The sequence below is a fragment of the Liolophura sinensis genome, chromosome 1, assembly GCF_032854445.1.
Source record: "Liolophura sinensis isolate JHLJ2023 chromosome 1, CUHK_Ljap_v2, whole genome shotgun sequence".
Lineage (NCBI taxonomy): Eukaryota > Metazoa > Mollusca > Polyplacophora > Chitonida > Chitonidae > Liolophura > Liolophura sinensis.
The window spans coordinates 68,950,023-68,969,780 of record NC_088295.1 but is presented as its reverse complement, the minus strand read 5'-3'; the positions used below and the strand labels follow the sequence as shown (position 1 = coordinate 68,969,780).

The 19,758-nt window shown below is 38.7% G+C and overlaps 1 protein-coding gene across 1 annotated transcript; it reads right to left on the bottom strand.

Annotated features, from left to right (window-relative positions):
- Window positions 1-19,279, bottom strand: LOC135463574 (zinc finger protein 408-like). The gene is given in 9 exon segments (XM_064740880.1): window positions 1-1,269; window positions 1,271-1,453; window positions 1,455-1,997; window positions 2,205-2,372; window positions 2,375-2,718; window positions 3,950-4,202; window positions 5,570-5,689; window positions 14,366-14,532; window positions 18,756-19,279. Coding segments are annotated over 9 exon segments (2,136 nt in total). The 5' UTR covers window positions 18,769-19,279; the 3' UTR covers window positions 1-924.
- Window positions 19,280-19,758: the final 479 nt, after the last annotated feature.

The following is a 19,758-nucleotide window of genomic DNA, read 5'->3' as shown; positions in this document are numbered from 1 at the left end:
TTCAGTAGAAAAGCGGCATTAACCTTCCATAAAGCACACCACACAATTTTTGTAGTCTACAAATAAATACTATTGCCTGCAGAAAATTGATATACTAATTATGTCGCTCATAATAGCTGGACCACGCAGTTAATGGCATGTAATACAATTAGTACGGTAAGTCGAAGTCAGTGTTAAAAATTATTAGCCTGTCACATGCATTGCTAGCGACGTTTGTCGACGAAATAATGCCGCTGGAGATTCGCTTGGACGGATCTAGAATTCCCACTTCTTCAAAATATGAGCAAAATTCTGTCAGACAAAATACTAATAATACTTTAATGCATCAATAATTGAGAGGCTTTTCTTAAATCAGACATGATTTTGTCGTTTTGATAAGTATTTTATGACCAGGCACACCATCATTGTAACACTAAAAATAGGATGTTAGCGCTTCCGTATTAACAATGTCAGTAAATTTCATAATCAGGTGAAAGCGAACGAGATCAGAAGACAAACAAAATACGAAACTTAAACAAAATATATAAAAAGAACCACACGCACACCATTATAAAAGTTTCAAAGAAATCAAAATCCCCAGACATAAAAATGAGGCAGTGACAGAGGGGGACTTCAAACAGCTACAGGTCTTCTCGTTGCGATGTTCAGATTATTTGTTTTACTGTCTGTAAGAATATTTTTTCAAACAGTCTTTGCTCTGGAAAGAGAAAACGATCTTCACCCATATAGACGATAGGTATATCTTTGTCATTTCCTTGGTATACTATATCTACACCATCATCTTATAACGCACAAATATCCACTTGTTTTAGCATAGTAGTTTAGGGTGGAAACTGTATGGAACATAGCTGGCTGTAAAGCACAGGCAAATCATCTCCGCAAGTATAGCGATTCTTCCTTATACGGATAGCGTCCGTGTGTCTTTTAGTGAGATAGCCCCGAATGGCTTGGAGAACCATCTGAAGGAGAACTGAGCGGATCCGGAGGTGAGTGTGACGTCACTTCCGGTGAACTTGGTAAGGAATGATGGCCGCCTCGAATACTTTCTCCACCTTCATCTCCCGAGTCGCTCAAGTTATGACCTGGGCCAGATTCTGACGTCATCTGAAGAAGACTTGACAAAGGATTTTCATCAGTTGAAAACATGCTGGCGAGTTTAGCATCAAATAAGGAACTGTTATAGTCCAAGCACCCTTCAGGGAGGATACAATTCCCAGTCTTCCAGTGAGTTTTCAGACCACTAGCACTGATGTATTTCCTATGACACTTTTGGACATTCGTATGGTCGTTCGTTCGTGTGTAGTCTCTTGTGCAGTTTCAGGTGAACAAACTGTGTGAACTTCGCTGGACATAGTTTACATTGGAAAGGTTTCTCACCGCTGTGGAGTCTCATGTGTGTTTTAAGTTGCTTGTGCTGCTGAAACCGCTTACTGCACACCTGGCATTGATGAGTGCTTCTCACCTGTGTGAACAAGGTGATGTTTCTGCAGGTGGGCCAGCTGGGTGAAGCCTTTCCCACATGTCTGACATTTGAACGGTCTCTCGCCGGTATGAGTCCTTAAGTGCACTTTTAGGTTTGACAACTGACCGAATGTCTTGTAACACACGTTGCATTCGTAGTGCATTTTGCCATCTTTTTTACGTAATGGGTACGGGAGTGAGCGGTAGCCTCTTGTCGTGGAGAACTGCTCGATCTTTGGTTTGGTCAGGTTCAGGGCTTGTTCCGTAGGGTGGGGCTGACGAACGGATGGAGCTGCCGGGATGGGATAGGCTTGTAAGCCGAGGGAACGGGAGCGTTCTGGAAATTCGGGGGAATGAAAGGCCACGGGTAAGGCGGGAAACCGGAAAACGAATACTGGAACATCGGGTTCACAGGATATATACTGTGGAAAGGGTGTGGAGGGAAAAGCATCGTGGTTGCGATGTACTGAACTGTGGACGCAGAGGAAGTCTTGGCAGGACAGAGTCTTTGGAAAACCCCGGCAACATACCACTTTCTAATTTATGAGATGGCAGAAAGAATGGCTGTTGAGAACCCGAGGTTGTGAGAAAGAAGTCCGCTTGAAAAAATGTCCGTTGGCATGGATCCACGAAAAGCTTGGTGAGGAAGGCCACGGTCGGATTTCTTAGGTGAGCCAAGTGTTATCTTACTCGTAATATTGTCATGAGCTAGTTTTGATTCATGAGAATCATTACGTTTCAACCAGTGGCAAACTCTCCTTGTCAGTTTTGGGTAACTTGGGTTTCCTTGTCAACTGCTCAGTGTTCTCACCATTTTCCTTCATTTTCTTCAGAAGCAGATTTTCAATGATTCCGGAAGAATGAGACTTTGGTGTCGAGGATAGGAAAGCTGAATGACCACGCTTGCCATTTATGGTTTGGTCCATCTTTTCGGCTTGCCGTTCCAAGTTTGACCTTGGCGTCGCGATTTTGGGAGGAGAAGAACGGACGACAGTAGTGACTGCTCCTTCTTTGGACTAACATTGTCTGTTGTGCAGCCTTTATAAATGTCAGTGTCACTGCCAATGCTGCCATCCCGTTTCCTGGTGCTGAAGTCTAGTACGTAACTACTACTGCCCTCGCTGTCTATACTACCATCACTGTTGTCCTCTTTAAACACACTGTCTTGAAGGGCAAGGCTGTGGCAGTCATGACTCGACATCCCTGGTAATTGTGGTGGCTGAAACCTTGAGGAGATCCGAGGGAATATATGTAGCCCTGTAACGACACAAACATTAACATAACTATGACATCAGCTGTCAGCTACAATATAATATCCCTCAGGTGTTACCCGAATTTCTTACAACAGTACTACAACAGTACACACTGGCTTAAAAACTTAATAGTCATCCTAACGTTTACCTGTAAGCCTTACAGTTTTGCCTCTACGAAGGGCGTGACAGTCTTAACAACCGCAAGGATACACCACCCTTTTGTAAAGCCACTTTCATGTCACTTTTTCAAACGACACTTTCAGTGGCTCATGTTCTAGACCAGTGGACATTTTAAGATATCACTCTGTAAGCACAACATATATGACTAGTAAACCAGACATTCAGGCCTTCATAAACATTCTGAACCGTGATATGCTGGCATGATATTTGAAACCCTTTCGCATCACCGATTGACAATGTAGTAGAAAGTTGAGAGATTATTTTCGACTATATAATACTAGCGGGTATAGAATTTACGAAAGACACATCCTGTTCTGAGTATTATTTGTTGTTTTCTCTGAGACACCACGGCTCGGTGGATTAACGTTGCGTGTTCTCGTGTTATGAAGATGATCTTCAGAAAACGCACAGACGAATTTGAACGAGGCCGAATCAAAAACAACTTTCGCACCAGAAAGCATAAACTGCTGGCAGTGTGGTATCATGGACAAAACAGGTAAGTTACAGCAATAAAATTCTTTTGAAAGTGTTTTTACTGAAAGCAGTGCGCGGCGAGAGCTGTTCAAATCAGTAAGCCAGTCTACACGCAATTGTAAAGGTATAGGTTTACTTCAGATCACCCTGGTGACGCACGAGAATGAAAGTTTAGAACTGGGATGTTAACAATACATCTGACGCAGTCACGTGGTCATAATTGGTGGGAACGTGGCAGTGTATCCCTTGATCCACATCTGATCAGAGTGTCGTTTGCTAACTTTCAGATTATGCAATTGCCTGCTACTGGGTCACGAAGAACACCTTTTCGACAAGTCACATCTGGACTGTGGCATACGAATGTCGGACTCAACGCTTAGTTTCATACAAAGTCGTACTGAATAGAGTTGCCAGAATTTCCACTGACACCCAATGTGCTAGCAATGAATTACTCACTAGCTAGTGCTTGGATGATGTTAAGAGAGGAACATTTCTAAAACTATCATTTGCGTCAGAGTCGGCAAACAAGCCAAAATTATAGGTGCTAAAGGCTTAAGCAAGACCCCTGTCATCAAACTCACTGGGTCTGTCCCTCTGTAATAAGCCTTTCTTCACTTGGTGTTTTCGGTCCTCCAGTTCTCGACATGCACCCACCACCAGCTCTGTATTCGGGGGCACGGATTTGGTGGTGTAGAAGTAAATGTCGAGGTCTAGCTGGCATGCCACAAGATTCTGGTCATTCGGGCACGTGGCAGGAGTGACAAACCTCATCCAGTTACTTCTGCTCTCGTCCGCGGCGTCCACACAGTGATATGGACAGTTGTTCTTAAAGACCTAAAACAGAGCAGAAATAACATTGTTACATTACTATTAGTAGTACTGTTTTATAATCACAATATTTTTGGTCAAAGTATTAAGTACATGCGGAGCTTCAGGAACATTCTTTTACACATTTCTAATCATAAATATGACATTTAAATGCATCATCGAGCAAAAAAGGAGTTAAAATGTGCATGAGTAGAAGCTTCCAAAATTCACAATGTACAAACAACTTCTGCATAATGTCCGCAAATTAGCATCAGTACTAAATCAGGTTAGAAAATGAGTAAAAGCAATATGCGATGAATCTTTCTCTCCATTACTTCGAATCTAACCACTCCAACTCATGACTTATTGTTGATTTAGTGCAAAAAATTGAGTATATGCCTAAAATCATTTGATTGTCTGTTGTAGTTCCATTATGTTATACTCACTGGCATCCCCTCAGCCAGTAACGTTAAATATTTACAACCCCTACAAAAAGTAAAACTATGAAAATAGTGAATCTCTGAGTCGTATTTGCATATTAAGCGGACTCTCTTTTTCATCACAGATTCACGGACCAAAGGAGCAACACGTCGTGAGATAAGCATATGCTGTGCAAGCAACATCAAGTTTCGATTCTTGCCAAATAATTCAAGATACCAGTATTTAAAAAATGTCCAAAGGAAAGAGTAATGTTGATAACAAGTTTCATTTATCATTTTCCATTCACAAAGAGGACTCTTGTCTGCTACTTCTGACTAAAATCAATCATAAACTCAGATAGGAGATGTCAAAAACCGCACTCTCGTAGTCATGTGGCCTATACGCGCGCATTCAGCGATAACCGGTTGAATAGCCTGCAGGACGAAGCGCTTCCCGGACGTGCCTGGTGGATTTGAGTTCCGTTCAAATCATCACGTTCGTTACTGCGTTCCCCATTTAAAAAGACAAATCGTACTTAAAAGTTTAATCATGGTTGGTTTAATCCTTTCTTTTGTGGACAGCGTTGCACAGATGTTTTCTGCGAGACCACAATGGTGTCATTAATAAGCAGATAACTAGCGTTTCTGTCTGCACAACAGTGTGTCAGTCAGACGCTTAATGCCCGTAAATCATATAGACACTTCGCTTCATTCTGAAGTTACTTTCCTTACAAACAGTGCGTAAGACAAGAATACTCCTGTACAAATGCGTAAGTCAAGAGTAAGGATTAAGGTGAGACAGTTTTCAAAAATACACTCGATCTAGAGAAGCGGATACCTGTAACTTGTCAGAAAGTTATTATCAGTTTATTAACATGACCCAAAGATATTTTGAATGTCATGGAAATCATCGTCATTGAGTATCGTTGAGATAACGCCAAGGAAGTTCAGAGGCGAGATATTGGTTACGCTTACCTTCCAAACATACTGTTTGTGTGAGTGGGGGAGCTGGTCGTCTTTGGAAATGATTTCTCCAATCAGAGGACCGAATCGTGTACCACGTGGTATATGATCGACACTCCACACGCCCATGGTCTAAAATAAAAAAGATATTCAGGTCAATTTATGACGATAGCTTCACAGGTACAGTATAAAATTGACTCTCCGTCGTTTGTCATGTTACAGATTTGACGATCCTTTACTCATTCTCTGAGAAACGAAAGCCTCCACATATATGTATAACAAGACCTTGGGTTATACTATTGCGGATTAACACACATTTTCTGTTGATGAATTTAACATGTTTTGAGCAGATACCACATAGTTAAAATAACAAGGCATCTCTGAACAAATTACCCTCTCGGAAAGGTTTCGTTGGTGGCAGATCATTAGAAAACAGATATCTAGATAATTACAGTTAAAGAGAGCAGATAGATTTCCGAACAAATCCTGCGGACATAAAACTGCCTAGTTAACGACATTTTGACGTGGTCGCTCAAGGACAATAATGAGGAATCGTGTGTGAGGTACCCCATTGTGTATTGGTTTTTTCATCGTCGTCTTGTATAGTAATATCCCTGACCTTAGAGGACCTGCTGTATAAGAGCACGTCACTGGCAAGAGTATCTATCCGCCCATGCAATTGCTTTTCAACTCCAAGTGTTATTTATTCACCCATTAAACTACCAAGGAATCTTTCAGCTCGTTTCAGTTGTTGCTTCTAATATCCATATTACTCAATAAAGATCCGTTCTAGGGTCAACTCGTTACCTTTCCGGTCAAGAGTGTTTAACTTCTGAGTAGTTTCGTTTTGTCAGGCTAAGTGACACCAGAATATTTCCCGTATCTGTTTCCAGTCAGCGATCATTAGACCATTGTCAAAATTGCAAGAGTTGACAATACAAAGTCTATGCCATCAAGAGATAACCATAAAGACAATTGATGATAGACTATACTTCTGAGCTTTTAATAAGCTTGTTTCAAACAATATGCAGAAAATATTTGCATATCATAATTTCTAGCACAACTTTAAATTAACTCTAGCATACTTTTTTAAAAGGTAAAGATCATTGCGATATATCCCTCACAAAGTGTCTGTTTGCGCTTGTGCATATCTCAGCGTACCATGGTTCCTCCTTCCTTATTCACAGTCCACTACTATCAGGAATTGTTAAAGTGAGTTACAAAAGTAAGTGAAGATTGTTTAGTATATTGACTGCGCTGCACTATTAGCCGGACATAAAAATCTCCAAGTGAAAACCAGGTGCACAGAGTGGACAAGTTTGACAGATATCTTGTCAATCGTTAATCTTTTTCACACCTGTGCAGGATTTCTATCACATATACAGACCCGTTAAATAAACACTGTGTCCTGGTGAATTTGGGACGGCTAAGGCATCCAAGTTTCTCCCTTGATAAGATATAAGTCGGTAGCAAATAAATACACAAACAAATCTCAATGACTCTTGTGTGAACAAGAAGAACATTGGACAATGAAATGTTCAAAACAGTGTTCAAGGAGCAAATTTAAGAAAGCTTCGTACCCATCTGTTTGGACATACAAACCAGAATACCAAATCAAAGAAAAGTGTAATTGAATTCAGTGATTTCAGTCATTTTCAGGAGGAAAAAACAGTGAGAATAATGATATTGACGAAGAGGTCATAATCGATTAAACACATTTTTGCTGATTCATCAAAAAACAGATACTTAAAAAAGAGTAACTTCTAAGGAATTTTGCATTACAGATGCCTTGTCACGCCCCTAACATATCCACCATGCCAAAGGATATGAAAAAAGGAATAAAGGGGGTAGAAATCTCGCCTGAACATAATGAATGTTATCAGCACGCTTCTCAGACTTTAGAGAACCCGTTACAGTAATCTTCTTATCAGTGGTCATATATGGGCGAGAAGATACGCTTATGGGATATCCGACAAAGAACAGGTAAAGTTCTCATTGTGCATGATAGTATGATTGATATTAGCATGATGAATATAGCGACATTTAAATATTCGCTTGAACGGCCAAAGAAACTCCGTTAGACTTGAATAGAAGAGAATAACGGCACAATCCTGCTGGGAAAGATGATTAAACGTGTCAGTAACGGTTTGCCTATCCTCCTAGCTCTGCGCCCCTTGAAAAACAGGTTTAAACTTTTGCGCCTTGTCGAAGCGACGCGATTTGAGGGTCTAAAGGTGATGTGTATACCTTGTAATTAATCAGTAGGAAGGCATGAAAAAAGTGATTGTAATGAACTGAACCGTGCTGGCTTTTACGCATCGCGATTTAAATGGTTTTGTTCATATTGTTGTGCTGGTCGTCAAAGGACCATAGATTGTAAGAGAAACGTTACTCCGGATACCGTACACAAGGCGTATACTATACTGCGATCGTGTTATACCATCACCAGTACTATATGTATATGTAAGCAAATAAAATGGACCTTAACATGGCTTGGTTGAACAACCAAGCCTCATTAAATAACTGTGACACAAGTAGACAGAATCTCTACAGCGAATCACGCCCTGCGCGTTCGTCAATAAGGAAATTAACAAACTGATCATAACTATAAAAAGTAAAAATAATATAATATAAATGCTTCGATTCACACCTATTCCGTTCACTATATATATATATATATATATATATATATATATATAATATATATATATATATATATATATATATATATATATATACACATAATGCACATAATATACACATAATATATATATATATATATATATACACATAATGACTGATTCTATACACAGCACTCGATAACCGTTATACGACGACGCCATGTCGGTGGAAGTAACCAGACAATGCACGAAAAAATTAAATGTCGCAGTCGAATCAGCGTGGGTATTTTGAGTGTGTGACTTTTTATTGAGATAACCCAAAAATAGATACCATACACATTTTTACACGCCCTTGGATATGTTTGCCATGAATCCAAAACTTACCCATACCCAGCAAAGTAAGGCCTTGTAAATCGTTTTGATCCAATCATTTTACCTTTCCAGAACAGACTTAATAATGATTTCATTGGCAGGTTTTACATTGTAAAAACCTACAACAAATGGAGTGATATAAGAGACTACAGGATAGAGAGTATGACTGCTGGCAAATGGCCACATGTAACCGGTGAAATCTGGACTCCGGTTGAGTAACCTCAGTTATAGAGTCCAAAGTCGATTTATCAAAAACCGCAAACCTTTATATTTTTCATCTTGGAAAGTACAATAGATATGATGTGATGGCCTTTCATAACATCATAGATATTTCTGTGTTCAGACACTATACAAAGGAAAAATAGTATGGGGATATTCATTCATGACAAACATATCCAAGTATGTATCAATTACGACCAAGCAGAGTGAAATATTGGGAACGTGAGGGAAGGGCCTTATTTAACGTTAAGCCTGACAGAATGGGCTTCATTTTGTAGACAGTGGGTTTGTACAATGAAAGCAACAGAAATAGGAGAGTTGAAACCAAGCGATTTGCCCTCGACAAACAATTCCTTTCACCTTTGTCAAAAGTTGGCAGCTTTAAGTCTAAAGAAAACGGGACTGATTGTTGAAGGAAGTGTGATTTGTTTGCGGGCCTGCAACCATTTTTTAAATTCTCCGTCACAGATGGTAAGGTGTAAATAAAACAGACACATTGCTTCAGGTAGCTCTATTTCTTACACATCCAGTAACCACTTTGACTAGGCTGATGTACTGAGCTCGATGTAATGCACATATAGTATGTACCACACGCTGAGTAAAATAGGCGGTAGGGGTTCGTTTATTATATGCGCTCACAACATATCGTATAACGTTTGTGTACTAAAGTAATTAATCTTGAAGGTGTATTGTTGATGCCAAAAGCTCGGCTCAACGTCTAACACTACCTTTCCCGTTCCACTACGAGTCTAATCCTGTTTCTGTTGTACTCAGTTCTCGCTCTGTCTTGTTGGTTTTACTACAAAAACACGGCTTCAAATGTTTGAACTTTTGAATATATAAAGAAAAAATATTCTTTTCTAACGTCAAATACTAAGGATTGAAATTCCTGGCTGTTGAAAACAATACACATCTCGCAGGAGAACATAGTTTTTGTTTAGACCGAGACATTGGTATATTTTGGACTTAACTTAAAGACTTGATTGTATGTGGTCAACAAAGGAAAAATAAAATAAAACGTGTACGGCGTCTGCAGCGCAATGCCGGCGTTATAAGATGTTTCGTCCTATCTTGGTTTATATGAAGGTCTCAGATAATACAACCAGCCAAGCGCAGCCTAGCACACGTATTCTCCAAATAAGGGCATCTCTACACACTTGACACTGGGTTACTTATTTATATGCTTACAGGAAGCGCAACCAACGCCGAGCAGAAGAGACTCATCCCTGTTCAAGCCTTAAGACGCCATTCGAGATAACTCAAATCCAATCGTTGGAAAATGGTGGTACTTTTGCTAAATCTATGTATGACATGCGATGATAGACATTTTACAAATGTATATACCCATGATAATTTCCCATAAACGTTTTTATTTGCAGTTTCAGCTTATTTTAAGAATACATAAGCAGCAATTAAGGAAATAATGACATGATTATAAAGTCACCGTGTATGTTCAGTTTACCATTGGAAAGTTAATAGTTAAAGAACTGAGTGCTTCCTCAAGTAGGAGGCACAAGGTGGAAAAGTGCTCGCTTTGCATAGTACCAAGACACCAGATGGATGTACAATTTTTCTTTGTCACTGGCTTCCGCGGATTCACAACAGCTCTATGTCTGGTTTTCTATTCACGTCTTTGAAGTGATTCAGTCAACTGAATTAATTCCGCAATTTATGAAAACTGAAGTGCAACACAATTTTTTTGACCCTTACAGGAGATGTCAGCTCCAAATAAAACTCTATTGAAGTTTTATTCATGTTTAAATCCTTACCAATCACAAAGAAAGTTTATTTTTACATACAACAAAATGTTCCTTTCAGGATAATATGTACTTCCATATGGAAACGCTAGCTTATTGTAAATAAGGTACCGGACAGACAGACTCAAAATAGCGCAGTTTTGTGTAGATAGAGTACTTAGCAAAACTTGCTGATGAAAAAACGGAATGACAATGAGTTAAATACATCGAATATAGTCTAATTTAAGAAAACCACTATCGGTAATTCTACGATCTACCTGTAGTTTTAAATACTTTCATTTAATCATATTCTGGGCCAAACTGTAACAGTATAAGTCCGCAACTCGGTGATACCGTAGAAAATGTGCATGGCTTCGTTTTTCTTCAGTAAAACATGCTTACGTAAGCGACACTCGTATTTGCATGGTGGACTATAGAAGAGGCCTAACCAGTGAAGAAGTACCAGAACATAGGTGCTTAACAAAAATTGTGAAGAAATGATCGTCATGCATGCATCTCTATTTCTCACACCGTTCATGGGGTTTCTGACGCCTTTCGGATCGTTTTCAGAGGGTCAAAACACGGGCTTGTTTTTCGGATGGAAAAGCCGCTGGGTAGCTTTTCAGGAGGAGATACTTTACGAGACCCATGAAATGAAAGACGATTGTGGGAGACTGTGGCCTATCCAAGCTAGCTGGGAGTCACCCAGTCTCCTGCAGCGATGATGGGACCAGGACACCGGATACAAACAAATAGATCAAAAATTCACATTGGGGCAATGCATGGAAACTGTAAGTAAAGCTGAACTTTCTCTATTCAGTCTGTTCACGTCACCGCTCTCTCCTAGATACGCAGTCAAGCATGTAAATAATAAACGCGGATTCTAAAAGACAAAACAAATAAGTTACAACCAACAAAACATTTTTTTAACACTAGAGAGGAAACGCGGCACAAAACGGTCCGAAATTTGACACTGCCATTGACATTTTACAGATTTATATCTTTCAACAACTAAGAGGTTAAGAAAACGTGTGAAAAGAGAGAAAATTAACTTATTCCAACCGCTGAATATTGCCATTTTGCAGATAAGGTGGTTTAAGCCGTGGCTGCTTTGTTTGTAAGCATAGGCTTCAAACAGCCCAAGATAAAAAGTTTCACTGCATTTAAAAGTTCAAGTGTTGTGCTTCTGTATGCTTTGAGTATGTTTTTAATACGTGTATTAATATAGCAGTCGCTGATCCTATCTACTTTAACGATTAAGCTTTGAGTGATCCGTATACAGGACAAAATCTATGAACGGGATTTATGGCTAAACTTCCCAGGCGATGTTAAAAGTGTCCACACATATCCATCCCTACGACAATGCCGGCGTCTTAACCGTGTGGTCAGGTTATGACGTCACACGGGTGAGACATGTAACCTCTGTCCTGATTGAGGCGATAACACCCGGCATGTAGCCTAACCTTGACAAAGAGGTGAAGCCCGTATTTTATTTTAGCCAGACAGGTATACTCTTTGAAAAGAGACGCGTTGCACTCTTGTGGGTATTATCTCGAAAGTAGTTACAAAATATTCAAAACCATTCAGCTATTTTTACAGCTCTCTCTTATGAATTTTTCATTGTTTGTGCAAGCTCTCTAGTGATTATCACCACCTAAAGCAATCAGTAGCATAACAACAGCGAGCCAGCCAGAAGAAAATCAGATATTTCACTTGCTTTACTTTTATAATTAACGCACGGAGTATAGAAAACGTGCCCAGAAGCGACAAAACCGGCAGAGAACAACGACATAGAATCCAACTCTCAAATCCATAACATATAAACTATTAAAATGATAAACCAGTTTAGATCGGCAAATTATAAAGAGGTAAAAAGACATGCATATGGTGTGAAAACAGTGCCTGGTGCAAAAAGCAAGTCAGTACAGCCATTGCTATCTTGGAAATAAAAGTTATGATCGACAACAGGTTAGGTACTACAAAGGAACTTTGCAATTTTGCAAACGTTACTGGCAACTTGGGTACGGCTGATAATATTCTGTACTGACATTGTAAAGTTTATATTGTAGACATCACAAAAAATATAAATAACGGAAAGTGTTCCGCACAATTAAACTTCATACTAATTTACCATAAACACTATACAGTAAATATATAAATAGTCAATATATAGCGGTATATCATACTTTCATAAAACTGAAATGTTATATATACATATATAACTTTTAAAATGTTAAATCATAAACACTGATATTAGTGGAAGAGAAAATGGCTTTGTAATGTTTGGTTAACACTTTGTAATGTGCTAAAAATTTAATACTTTACAACAAGAAGAGAAAATGAATACACTATATCTTATGTCAGATGAACAATTGTATATGTTGTGTCGGACATTATAAATGTTAAAAATCTTGTAAACTAGCAAACAGTCATCGCGTGACGTACATTTTAAGATACTGTCAATCACATTTTACAACACAGATATAAGAGATATTATTTTAACACTTGGAAGGTGTTGATAAGTTTATACTTGCGTTTTACGAGAGACCCTTTAATAGCGAGTCTTTGGTAAATTAACAATACGTGTATACCAATCTTGGCAAACAGAATAAAGTTATATTCACAATACATCCAAGAAAGAAGATAAAAAGAAAATTAAACCGGAATCTCTTGAGAAATGTTTAAATCTAAAATGTGAAACAATAAAAAAGTTTAAACGGCTACGATCAAGATAACAGATGAGACAGCACAAGATCAATGTCTACAGGGTTCGAAGTCTGAAGGGATAACTAAGGCCGTTCATGGTGAATTTGCACTGTTTGTTACATTCTCTCGACTCCTGTGGTTGTTCAGGTCAACACTCATAGCTGAAGTGCCTTCCTGACATACATGTATATACAGATATGTTTTCTCAATTTCTTCAAATATATCTTCCCAGTTTTTCTATATATTAATTTAACTTTCGATTTCCTGAAATCGGGCCACGTGGTTACATTTCTCATCTACTTTTCATGACCATAGCAACCGTTGTATTGTCTTTGCTCTTTGTTTCACTAACTGTAGTTTCATTTTCCTTTCTGTCTTTGTATTCTATTCATTTAATTTGAATGCTCCGTAGTTCAGATGACCTCTAACTAATGTAATACATCTAATATTCTCATATTTTATGTAGCTATTATGTCCTAACCGTTGATATCAAACACGAATAACAGCACTTATTTATCTGTTTCTTTTAATTTCTCTTCATTGATTTATTTGATTGGTGTTCAGTACCGTATGGAAGAATTTTCACATTACACGACGGCGGGCAGTTTTATTAATGGAGGAAGCCGGAGTGGTCGTCGGAGTACAACCTGACTCACCAACATCTTGGCTTCAACCCGAAGCCCAATGCACAAGAGCTGGTTCGAACCGCGACCCCATTGGTCAGGGTGACAACACTTTAGTCAAAAGAGATGGTTAGTTTAGTAAGTTATTTGTGATATCGATTTTGTCAAAACACTTTTAATAGATAATTTAGGGCACTTACAACTAACGGCTGACCCAGAGGTCGCATGGATATTTATTATAACAATCTGGAGAATACATATTAGAAAAAAGATCACAGCTTCTGCAATATTTATATTTAAATAAATATACACCATATTTTGTGCGGGGATGTTTACATATTAGGTATCACTGCTATATGCCAGCCACCTGATTAGTGATTTAAATAGTGAGTAGTCAGTTCAATGGTGAAAATAAATGTTGAGAAGTAACTTAAACAGTGAGAATATATGTTCAGCAGTTATTTACGTATTGAGAACAAATAATCAGCAATATAATACAGAGAATATCATATCAAAACAGGATTTACTTACATCTGGCTTGTACTGCGATGGCTTTAGGGTAAGGTTTCTGGGGAGTGAAGCTTGAGCTCGATTAGTCAGCACCCGGTCACATGGTCTGTCATTGACAACATAGACGCAAAACTCCTCGAATTCATCTTCCTTCAGAGTGGCGGCTTCCCAACCGTCCCCCATCGTCACTGACAGGACAACAGAAACAGGTGGAGAAGTGTGATTTTTTTACGGCGTACGAGGCTTTTCCGGATCGGGAACTCCGTGGGGGTTCAGACCACTAACCAGCGCTCAATTACATTGTTAGATTTCGTGTTCGAATCTTTTCAAGTTCATCTTCGGAATGAATTTTAAGGGGGAATAACAAGGACCTAACTGACACTGGGCGATGCTACCACTTTACCATATCCGGATTCCTCCGCCTTCAAAACCGACGCTGACCTATAAATATTGTCGGCCAGAAATAAATAACCAGATCTACTTACAAATATAAAATTTATCAACGCAATCTCCCAGTATAAAGAAAAAAATGGAAGATATACCCATTCACTTAGAAGGAATGACACAGTTAGTTATATCAGCGAAAATGTGTACTATTATCAATCACAACGACGAGACAACGGTGAATCAGAAATAAAGGCCTATAATTAAAAAGCATTCAGGGAAGTAAAAAAAAGGATGTATTATAGGAAAACCCTTTTCACAAAGTAGTTTGCCTATACAATGTTATTTCACCTTATGAGAAATCCTATTTATTAAATATATTAAAGAGAATAAGTTTCAGATGCGATTCCTGCTAGTATCTTCTTCCTTTTCTTATACGCCATGTGACCCATTCCGTACAACTTCCAAAACCAGTTTTTGTAACTTCACGACTTAGGCCACATGACATATTAAGTTAAGTCTATGAAAATAAATACAAGTAATTGACCGAATGTCCCTAGCTCAGATAGCACAACTGAGATAGCACAACTGTCTTCTAATTTTTAGCACAAAACACTTCGATATAATACAACTAGAAAAAATCAGATCGAAATATTTTAAAGTGGTTTCGTAACTGGGAATTTTGAAGTCTCGGTCATGAGAAAACTCATTTTATTTTGTATATTTTATTTCATCTCGTGATGTCATTGCACGGCGATGATCTAAAAAGCCCCGAAGAAAACAGAAGGTATTTATTGACTAACATTCTCAGTCCATTTGGCACGTTTGGTTTCACATGTTTTTTTTAAACTTTTCGCGTTCGCTCATGGACAGCTGAGGTGAGTGCCGGCCCACGTCATGTGGCGGGTGGGACAGCCCTACTTAGGGGCACCGATACACGGATCAATGGTTTGAATCACCGTTTGTTGTCTCTGAGGAGAGTCGTGTGTATTCAGCCGTACCCATCACTTTGTATTCACTACTAAACCATTTTCATAGTTTACATTCGCAGATTGTATTATATTGACTTTAACATTGTACATCTGGATGAAATGCAGTTCGCAAAAGCAGATTACAAAGGTGTTTACGGGTAATCCGGGTCATATAAGTATACAGTGCTTATGTATATCAGGTTCTTCCTTATATTTATCACATGACTATATTCTTCCTACTGTAGACGGGAGATGGCTTTATGTCCATAGGAAATACCTGTTCAATTCATGATTACTTATCAGAATTAAACATGTGTTGTATCTCAAGGACAATAAGCATATCGCAAGGAGCATGTACGGTACGTTTAACCACCGCACCCTGCAGAAGTTTTGGTTTTCCCTCGGTCTCTGCCCGGTTTCTTCCAATCATAATGCTGACCGCCGTCAAATGAAATTATTTCTCGTTAAGCGTAAGGGAGCACAGCATCTGCAGTGACGATAAGCTGGAATTTTATTTCAATTTTACCACTACGGTGTCAGTCAAAATGCTTTATTTTTTCATCATTTTCGACACATGTAAATTTATTTCTTTAATCTATAGATAATTAATTACTGTACGCGGTCACGGTTGGTGGGATGTGGCACGTGTGTGTATGTGGGAAGGCAGTTTACCAACACAGGGATTAAGTCATTGACAAAAGGGTTATGTTTGCCGCACACAACGAACACAGCCATTTTGTAACAGCTTTGTGCACACTCCTTGGCGCCGAGGGGGACTGCCTCTATAACAGTTCTGATCCCGTCACAAATATCGTCAATTTGTGTCATACAGAAAAGTAGTGTTTTGAAAATTCATGGCAATGAATCACTTGCATTGTGCAAACCGTTATCCTGTTAGCCGAAAAAGCACTACAGAAGAAAGTCAACAAAGTCCTCAAATTTGTGAAGTTATAATTAATTATGGTAAATGCAGCAGAATATATTTTCACAGCGTATTTGCACTCTTTCAATTTCGGCAATGGTCTTAAAATCTGTAAGAATAGATTTACCATATTCAAACAGTTTTTGGCATTTTGTATTATATTTATATATTATTCGAAAGTAATCGTGTATTCCTACAACAATATATATGAATGGCCATTTACATGTTGTAATATTCTTAAAAATCAGTTGGAAATATAAATGTACTGATTCAAAATTGAGTCAGTGTATTTATGAAAATCTTAACAATAAATCTTAAGAGCATTTTTCATAGTAGTTCAATGGAATAATATAATCAGAAAAACATAATACATAATTATATTTCATTTAGTGTTATGCGAAAAATAAATGGTATTGTAAGGTTATAGAATGCTGTTTCCCCTATGACACAAGTTTAGGAATAAATTATTTGTTGAACATTAATTTGTTGAACAAGTATGACGAAGCTCAGGTTTAGCAAATTTCCGGATGGACAAAAATCCCGTGGTAACCCAAATTATTGAGCAGTATTAGTTTATTTTGGCCTGTATTAAGCCGACATCTATTTTTTCTCAAAACCTGAAGTAATACCAGTGACAGGTTACACATACCATGTTACTTGCAGTGAGGTTAATTACACATGTACATACCTATTAAACTAGACAGATCTGTGAATTGGAGCCAAACATCCATTCAGAGGAAGTCAGATAACACAAAGAAATTTATCCATTAATGACTCAAGTAACCCATAATTACATACATGTAATATACAGTTCTTGAGGTGTCATTCTGATAAAAAGGAAATCTTGACTTATAACAAATTGTGCACGATTTTCGGCGAACTTCCCACGTTTGCAAATGATGTGTTATGTAAGTAGTTAAAAGTTCACAGTCAGAGAACGAAGATCCTTAAAGTGGTACCCTAACCGTTCCCCAGGGGTGAAGCCGTATTATGGAGACAATGGGGGTACACAAGGACAGTCAGGGTAAAGAAACGCCCTCCAACCCTCCATATGTTACTGAACTAAGGAAACGACACTTAACTTGTTTTGTGACGCCGATCAAGCTGTTGTGGGTCATTAAGAAATAAAAGGCGAGTTATTTTGGTTTTTCTCATCCATGATCGAAGGTGAAAAGAATGAGATAAACATTTGCGATAAATGGAGGTGGTCTGCACGGAAAGCGTGGCCAGTATGAGAAAATCTAATTTGAACATCAGCGATTTCAAGATGCCGACTAGAGATAGTTCTTGTTCCTGGCTGTATAGAGTTGTTAATCAAATCCCTGGAGACCACGCGCTACCCACAATAACAGCATCACGACAATGATTCCAACATCAATAACCAAAGATAGTCCACCAGATTTGGCTCCCAGACTTTCCTATACAAATCTTTTAATTTAACATTTTTTTTAGCAATCCTCAGAGGCTGGCAATTAAAAAGCCATCTTTAACGGTAGGTAGCTACCGAAAGATCATAAAAGCGTCAACAGCAGGGCTAAACAACAAAACGGTATAGTACAACCAGATGAAAATCAACATACCCTTGAATTAGTGGGCATTGTTAAACTACAATAAATGATTTCTTACCAAAAACAAAAAACCCCCCAAAAAACAAAACAATAATTCTCAAAACTTGTTCTTTAAAATTTTATGAAATGACATGATATGAATAAAAAATTTACTCTCCACTTCTGATCAGCCATTTATTCTGAGTTCAAATAAATATTTCATATTATATAAGGGATAATTAGTACCGGCGGTTTTAAGGCAATCATTAACTTTAATTGTGATGAAATGTTGAAAATTGCGTAAGTTTGTTTGCAAATAATACTAGAAGAAATTTTTATAAATTTGATAAAGTGAGATAATGAAACAAAACATTAAGTTAAACCTAAAAGCACTTTCATTTACTACAATTTAGCCTAGGTTTTCAGCAATGCCCTAATCGTCTATGAGTAGTATCGTTCATCGCACAAAAATCAAAATCAGACAAAATTTCACAAAAAGGGTTCATGAAAGCTTGTTGTTTTTTTTACATTTTCGGGCATAATTCGTTGTAATTGTTTTATAGTGTAATAATAAGGGGAAATTTTACCTCTGTCCCGCATTGGTTACCGCTTTGGTCGGATTGTCTGCGAGTGATGCTATAGCCTCAGGTACAAATCGCCATATCAGAGCTCAGACTGCAGGGCAGGTCACTTTTATACTACACCTTTCTCCCAGGATCAGTTATGGTTTAGAAGCCCGCGCACAGTGGTCGGCCCCATACGCTGTAGGTATCTCTGTACACGCCCTGCGGTCGCCCAGGACACCCTCCCTAAACGTCTACCTGTTCCCGTGCCGCCTGACAATAACTAACACTCGAACAAGCCAGAAAGCAAGAATAGTCGATGTGCCGGTTATCACCGAGTAAACTGAACTTTGAAATGGTTTGGTCTTAACCATTCCCTGTCAATAAGGCACATAATTGTTTTCACTGGGCCGTCCTGTGGCTCTGTCCGTATCCACACGGAGGGGAGATAAAGGGCTTGATTTTCTATTGATTACAGGTACAAACAAGCCAGCGATTGGTGCCCCTTCCACCCGCCTGTCACAGCCCTGCAGCGCGCTTATCGTCCTTATCTATATCTCTGTAGTCTTTGACACCCTCCAGAAAAGCCGGCGGGGAGGGGACGGTGGGAATCTTAACACCTCCTCCTGTATCCGCGAGAGGCAAATTGCCCCTGTCCTCCCAGTCCAGTATCGCACGTCCGTCGTGGGCTGTAGGTGAAGTGTAACCGTTCTGTCTACCTGCATGCCGGTGATCAGTCTGACATTATACGCACTTGAGATTTGGTAACCGGCCACTCGACATGTGGGCGACTTTACAGTCCCCGTCACTATACAAACTTATCACTTACAATACAACATACAACACGCCTTTATACGCACGCACACTAATACACTGTCTATACTTTACAATGACGGGATTCAACATCTTATCATGTCAACAAACTTCATCTAAATAATGTCTTATCTCGTTAATGATTAATTTTATCAGAGCTGTCAAAATTGTGGAAAACTGAAAGGCTGGTGAGGTACTCAAAAAGTTAGAGGAG